Source organism: Saccostrea echinata, unplaced genomic scaffold, assembly GCF_033153115.1.
Source record: "Saccostrea echinata isolate AGI-Se365-2 ecotype Australia unplaced genomic scaffold, CSIRO_AGI_Sech_v1 ptg000002l, whole genome shotgun sequence".
In the NCBI taxonomy this organism is placed as follows: Eukaryota; Metazoa; Mollusca; class Bivalvia; order Ostreida; family Ostreidae; genus Saccostrea; species Saccostrea echinata.
Genome location: NW_026889751.1, coordinates 24,277,972 through 24,285,611, shown reverse-complemented (window position 1 = coordinate 24,285,611; position 7,640 = coordinate 24,277,972). Strand labels below are relative to the sequence as shown.

Below are 7,640 nucleotides of genomic sequence, written 5' to 3'. Positions count from 1 at the left end.
TAAAGAGGCTGGGGGGTTGTGGCCATTTTTAGACTATATTGATCTCCTTTAGAAGAAGAGCTCCATATGAAGATATAGAAAATGAACAAATTTTAAAACTAAAATTTTTGAAATTTTTCTTTGCCAAATGATAGTTGACAGCTTAAGATATCATATCTAAAAAATTAAGTTAAATCTGGTGGTTAATTTGTGGTTAATTTGTTGACCCCCAGCCTCCTTAAGCTAGATTGTCGTCCATTACATATACATGTAGGTTGTGATAATCACTAAAAATTCTCATACAGTGAAACTTGAGTTTCGTTTTACAGATCATTTATAATTTACTACCATGCTATAAATCATTGTTTTATAAGGCGAGTTTAACGGAAGACTTGTATAAAAAAAAAAACAACAACAATCAAAAAACCAAAACAAACAAAGCAAACAAAAACTAATAACTGGTCTACTGATAAGAATATATTTTTTTCAAGTTGTTTTCAAATAAATGATCATTTGAATAGTTTGTGTTCCTTACTGGTTCATGATCCCCCCCCCCCCCCACTACATACATGTACATACTAGAGCGGCATGTTAACAAACAAATGTTTTAAAATAAATAAAAACAAGAAAGAAAACAAACAAAACAAGAATTCAATAACTGTAAACTCGCATGATTAAGTAGATGAAATTAAGATAATAACGCCCGATGTTTTTTTTGTTTTTTTTATTGTTTTATTTCGATGAGCCCCCACCCTTTTCCGTACTCGAATTGTTTTTATGGGCTGGTTGTAGCGATTTTAATTTCAAATAATATACAGTGTTCCTTCTCTCTCTCTCTCCCTCTCGTAAAGCTATGTTACTGATTTTCAGCATTCAGATGGCAGCAAATTACATGAACATGTACTCTTCATGCAACGTACCAAAGAACTATGACGTTAATAAAAAAATAATAATAATTGAATTTTTCATTGATAACCTGCCCAGACGAGGTACATGTAACTTAAGGGGCATCGAATGTAGGGTGAGTATATACTCAGGTATACCTTGACCATGGAGACAGTATACATCCAGCTAGCAAGTGTCAATTAAAAAACCCACCGCAATTGCTCTTAACACCCGCAATACCTCCGAACAGGTGGATGATTACCGATACGTGATGACCTTGGCTTCACTTTGAACTTATGATTATTAAAGTGTTAAAATTAAATAATTATGACAATTACAAAGTTCAAATACAGGTTCCTATGTAATGAAAAAGTATATGTACGTTTTCGTTTTAAGGTATCTTTGCAAGTTCAATTTACTAATGTTGGAATTACATGTACGTGTACTTTTCATGCACAAGTACAAAACGTATCCGTCTAGTATTTTTTTTTATACCCGTATAAAGTATTTCGAAAATTACATGTAGTACATGTAAGAGGTTCGTGAACATGTAAACCTGTATATATATATCGACGCGAAGGAAAGTGATAAGCATTTTTTTTTGACTGACTTGCAAGTAGTTACAAAAATTCATTACAAAAACATATAAGACCGCGGAACATTAACTGGCAAAATTGGAAATATGCAGCTTACGTCATTTCCATCTGTTACAGTCAAAACATTTCATGATAGACAATGAAATGGGTGGGTACAATTTGACACGGACGTCCGAGAAAACATTGGATTGAAATTGCAATTCGAAATTCATTTTCAATCCACCTCAGCTATGCTAGAACGCACAGTGTTACTGACTGACCCAGAAGACAAATAATTTGAAATATATATAAATCAGAATTTTCTATCCCATATTTTTAAAGAAATATAAAGGGACAAATATTTGATTCCTGTTTGATATGAGTTTGTGTGTGCTGGGGGTTGGGGGGGGGGGGGTTGGGGGTTGGAGGGGGTTGAACGATGTTGGAAATGAATAAGAAAGTTTTCTTTTAGTTTGGACAACCCCTCCCTTTTTTGTTTGTCAAACAGTTTTCAAATCTAAAAAACTAAAAAATAAAAGCTCTTGTCATCCTAGAAATTAATATAATCTTCATATGAAAGCATGATCTGACTCGACAATTTTTGACAGCCCTCTGCCCCCTTCTAGAATCAAATGGCCGTCCCCTGAAAAAATAATCTCTGTTTTCTATGACTTTGGCGTGTACTTAAAATTAGGCTTAAAACTCATATTAATATGAATTTCAAATAACATGTATTTGGGAATTGAATTTATTTGTCTTTTGGATCATACATTCACACTTAAGGTTTTCACACAGCTCAGGTGGTTTAAAATTGAATTTCAAATTTTTTTCAGTGAAGAAGAAATTAAATATATTCTTTTATGTGATGCATAACCATAAATAATCTGATTCGACAAAATTTGCCAGCCCCCCCCCCCCTCTAGAATCAAATAGCCGTCCCCCAAAAGAATATAGTTACTATAACTTCTGTGTGTCCTCAAATATGGGATAGAAAATTGTTATACATTAATTTCAAACTATACGTATTTGGGAACGAACTGATTTTATTTGTCGTTTGGATCATACATTATAACTTTGCGAAAAATAATTCAGGTGGATTGAAAATGAATTTCGAACTGCAATTTCAATCCAATGTTTTCGCAGACGTCCGTGTCAAATTGTACCCGCCCATTTCATTGTCTATCATCAAGTGTTTGACTGCGACAGATGGAAATGACGTAAGCTGCATATTTCCAATTTTGCCAGTTAATGTTCCGCGGTCTTAATGTAAGGTCTACATGTAGGATAAATAAGATTGACAGAATCTTTCCCTATACATGTACACATGTATTTAAATCAAGTTATTTATTAAATTTTGGTAAAAGATTAATTAAAAAAATATCATAGTAGTTAAAAAATGAGATTTTTTTCCTCCAATTTACGTATTGTATAATGCACATTTATACTGTACAATGTACATTTATTTTTTTTTTCATGATTAATTATTAAGATCGATAATTTCGACGTTGATCTAGATAAATTAAAATGTGCATGTAAATTGAAATAATAAATAAAAAATAATTAAATTAAAGCACGTATTTGTTCTTATACGGTATCTTGAGATAAAAAAAATTCTATAATTTATCGAAGACCATTTTTTTTTAAGTAACAATATTGTTATAACCATTATTATCTTCTTTTTTCTATTATGAATTAAAGTACTTATTGTCTGATAAATTTACGCAATTTATATTCATATGTTAATGGATTTTAAAAATATGAGGAAAATAAATATGTAACTATACATGTTACATGCTACCTGGATAATAAAAATATATAATGTATTAATAGATTTTAAAAATAAAATATAATGAAAATAGATATTGCATGTTGTCTACAGAATTAAAATATATTTATATAAAATCATGTTTAAAAATCATATTAATAATAATTTTACACTGTACATTCACACGCTTTGCTTGTACAATATTTAGATTAAAAACTGGCATGTTGACTGGTCGATGCGCTGATGGTCAACGCATTTTATCACTTATCCTGATTGACAGACCTGTTCGGCATGTTGATTGGTCGATGCGCCGATGAGTTAATCGCTAATCCTGATTGACAGCTCTGTTACGCAACACCGAACGCGCGTTCGCTTTCTGGGACGGCTACTGAATTTGGGTTCGCTTTCAGCGTTCGCTCTGGGTCCGCTCTGGGTTCGCTGCGGGTCCGCTACAGGTGCGCTCCGGGTTCGCTCAGGGTCAGCACTAGCGGACCCCAAGCGAACCCGGAGAGCGAACCCGGGGTGCGATCTGGGTTCGCTTTCTGTTAGGTTGTGTCTGGTCGGTACTGTAAACATGGTTTGACTTGTTTTAAATATTTTAACAACAACGTCATTTGAATACCATTTTATAAATAGCTGAATTTTGTAACGAAGGATAAAATCGTAAATAAAAAAGTTTCATCTTTATATGGATCTCATATCGGTAAAGTACGGTCTCAATTAACTTGGGACTGAAATACCCTTTCTTAAAACTTTCAACGTAAAATGAGTTAATTGATCTACATGTAGGTAAGCAGATCAATGTCTTCGATTTTTAATATCTTTTGCAGAACGAAATATAAAAATTTTTATTTCAATGGAAGTACATGTATGTGAATTATAACAATCGTCAGGTAATAAAATTATCTCGTATTTTGGGGTGGTGAAGGGTGCATACATGCTTTAATTGTAAAGGACATAAATGATCTGTCGACTGACTTAAAACTTTGACCATATCAAAACGATAAAGTTGGGCATTCATTTGAAATTTCATTATTAGGGTCAACTACATTGATCCCTTGTGTATCGACATGCTTTACGTTTTGGTACACTAAGATATCTTGACTTTACTCAGATATTGATCAGGTACATTGATCACCAACCATGATTTTTTCCTACTTTCGGTTTTAAAAAGCTTCTGATTTTAATATTTGTTTTCAATATTCAATAATAGAATGCTGCGCATGAAGTGGTATTTAACTAGATGATGTTATATAATGATTATCTTTTATCCAATGATAATTTAATTCTGGCTGTAACGCTTTTTGATTGGATAAAAAATTACTTTATATCGTACATGTATAAAATGGGTTGCCTACGTCACAATGACTTGCATCAAAAACGTATCGATCCGCCTGATCTTACATTCAAATTTTGTACAAATTGAAGTCATTTTTAAGGACAGTCATATTTTTTTACTAACACCAAATGAATGAAAATTAAATTATAGGGAATGAATTTAATAGCTACCCAATTTATACATTATTAACTGGGCTGCAACAGTTTACGCTTTTTTATAAACCGCTTCGTGGTTTATAAAGCGTAAACTGCCCAAACCCAGTTTATACCGGATAAAATGGGTAGCTATTAAATTTATTCCTTAAAAAGCTCGGGGCTAAAAATACAATGTAAAGTGTGTGGGTTGAAACCAGAAATGATATTCTGTAGTCTTGTAATGCCACACTCTGAATTCATACCTTTGCATGCAATAAACAAGGGGTTATCTGCATGCATTGTAAAAGCAAGCTAGACTGGCGTACACATACAATTTTTGTGGTGTATTTATCTTCTTAAATTTTAAAATTTTTGGGTCGTGCCATGATGGTACTGCACAAAAAGGGATTACCTCCACATAAACAAGGCATGTCGGGTACTTGCTAAAACGCTCTATATTTAAAACATTAATGTCTTCGATGCTATTTATTTAAAATGATGTATATGTATAAGAGAATTACCTTGTTCATTCCGACTCCATTATATCTTTTAATTAAGTTTCAAAATTGAACATTTGACAGTCTGGGTAACAGGCACTTTTTCCAAATTAATGTAACATAATTTATGGCCACAGTTTCATTTTTGCCTAGTTTAACAAATGTCAAATTTACTCTATTTCAGAGGCCTAAGTTCAATTATGGATCCACGTACCAGTGGTCCAGACGTGATGCGATGTGATATGTGTAAGACTGCTGTGGTACAGATGCACTGTGATACATACCTAGCCAGCCTTTGTAAGGCATGCGTCGGTGAGCACTCTTCTACCAATCTCTTAATACCCCATATAATAGGATTTCACCATTAAAGGTTAAATCCATTTATCAAAGGGAAAAACTATTAATTTTTATATAAATACTGTGTTTTGGGATTGTTTATTTTGGTCCTAGGTCAATTAATCTTCACCTCAACACATTTTGCTTACGTCATAAGTGCACAGATTCATCATCAGTTGAAGCAGACGTTTTCAAAGGTAAGGACGGAATTTTACAGTGGTGTGAATTTTCGATTGTTTTTAGCTAATACCTTTACTTTTTGTCAAGAAATTGTTGTAATAAAATTTTAAATGCTCTTTTATGGCATATTTATCCAAATTTAATCATCGATGCTAACAAATTTCGTAGATATTTGTTGATTTTAACAGGCACTCATGTACACGTGCATTCAAAGTTCAGTAGTCATATTACATTAAAGTTTGATGACAACCCATGGTTAACAGATTTTCTCTTTGGTTATATTTCGAGATTCGAAATGCCTAAGCGGAAGACGGCAAGTCAGACCCAGGCTCAGCCACGGAAACGAGCAGGGAGACGAGAGCCTCGTCTGGAGACAATTTCCGAAGTTCCTCCGTCGGCGAGCATCACGGACGGAACAGTCCAGCCTATCAATTGCCCTTCTGATGTACAGGCTACTGCACCCACGATAATGCCTACCAACGTTATGCCACCCTACCAACTTCAGGATCTGGCTCAACGCATTTCCACAATTTTGTCTGAGCGAGAAGACCCAGCCCAACCTCAGGGGACAGAAGGTATTCCTTCATCCAATGCGAACATAAGAGTTTCTAGTTATGATAATGATTTGGGGCATAATGTATCCAACAATATTAAACTCAAAATTGCCAATGGCGAATATGTTAATTTAGCTTCATTAATCAACAATAAGCTCGAAACTGACCCCCATGATGATACTAGATATTTCTCACTGCAAAATGGCAATTTGGCTTTATCATCAAAATCTAAATTAAAACCCATTACTGACGTCCAAATGTGGACAGATGCATTTCTTGTCTATGCAGCCATTTATGTGCTGGCTCGCCCAATGGAAAACGCTGCTCTGTTTAAATATATCCACACAATACGTCTCGGGGCAAGCCGGGTTAATGGCCTGGGTTGGCGGGACTATGACATTCAATTCAGATTGAAGAAAGAGTGCAACCCTTCAATGTCATTTGCGTCAGTTGATCAGGAGCTTTGGCTCCTTTACATGTATAACAATGCCCTTCACCGACAGCCTGCTATTCAGCCATCCCAACCCTTAAAGTGTTATGATTTCAACTACAAGGGTTATTGTTCAAGGCAAAACTGCCAATATAGGCACTGGTGCATTTTATGTTCACAACCCCATCCCTTTACAATGTGTAGAACCACTACTAGAAATTCATTAAATTTTAGATCTGGGAACTCTCAGTCAACCTGGCGTGCTCAATCAACAGTCAAGCCAGCTACTAGCAGTTTCAGAACCCCCTCCTCAACACCAGTTAGACATCAGTAGTATTGCTTACAGTCCAATCAAGACTTCAGTTTTATCAGATTGTTTGACTAATTATCCTGACACAGAAAATGCACATGAACTATTGCAAGGATTTCAATTTGGTTTTAAATTAAATTACCAAGGTCCTAGACAGCCATACAACTGTAAAAATCTTAAGTCTTTGAGTTCACTTATTACAGAAGCCATACAATTAGTCAATAAAGAAATAAGTTTAGGTCGGGTTGCTGGCCCATTTTTCTGCCCTCCATTTCTCAACCTAAGACTGTCCCCCATAGGTATGGTACCTAAAAAAGATGGTACATTTCGTCTTATTCATCATTTGTCCCACCCATTTGGTGATAGTGTGAATGACTTCATTGATCCTCAGTATTGTTCAGTTAAATACACATCATTTGATGAAGCTTTGAGAATGTTGGAAAAGTTAGGTCCAGGAACTTTTATGGCTCGTTTAGACATTAAGAATGCTTTCCGTTTGCTACCAGTTCATCCCTCTGATTTTGAGTTGCTAGGGTACAAAATCAACAGCAGTATTTATATCGACAAGTGTATGCCATTTGGCTGTTCTGTGAGTTGTGCTAAATTTGAAAAGTTTGCTTCCTTTCCGGAATGGTGTTTAAAACAAAAGAGTCAAT

At 34.6% G+C, this 7,640-nt stretch overlaps 1 protein-coding gene across 1 annotated transcript; it reads left to right on the top strand.

The window, feature by feature from the left end:
- The first annotated feature begins 5,985 nt into the window (after window positions 1-5,985).
- On the top strand, window positions 5,986-7,008 carry LOC133178174 (uncharacterized). Its single transcript, XM_061312922.1, has one exon. The coding sequence runs from the start codon at window positions 5,986-5,988 to the stop codon at window positions 7,006-7,008; it is 1,023 nt and encodes a 340-aa protein (XP_061168906.1).
- The last annotated feature ends 632 nt before the right edge of the window (window positions 7,009-7,640 follow it).

Bases quoted from the DNA above. Each gene is read 5' to 3' on its own strand.
- LOC133178174 (XM_061312922.1), top strand. From the start codon at position 5,986: ATGCCTAAGCGGAAGACGGCAAGTCAGACCCAGGCTCAGCCACGGAAA.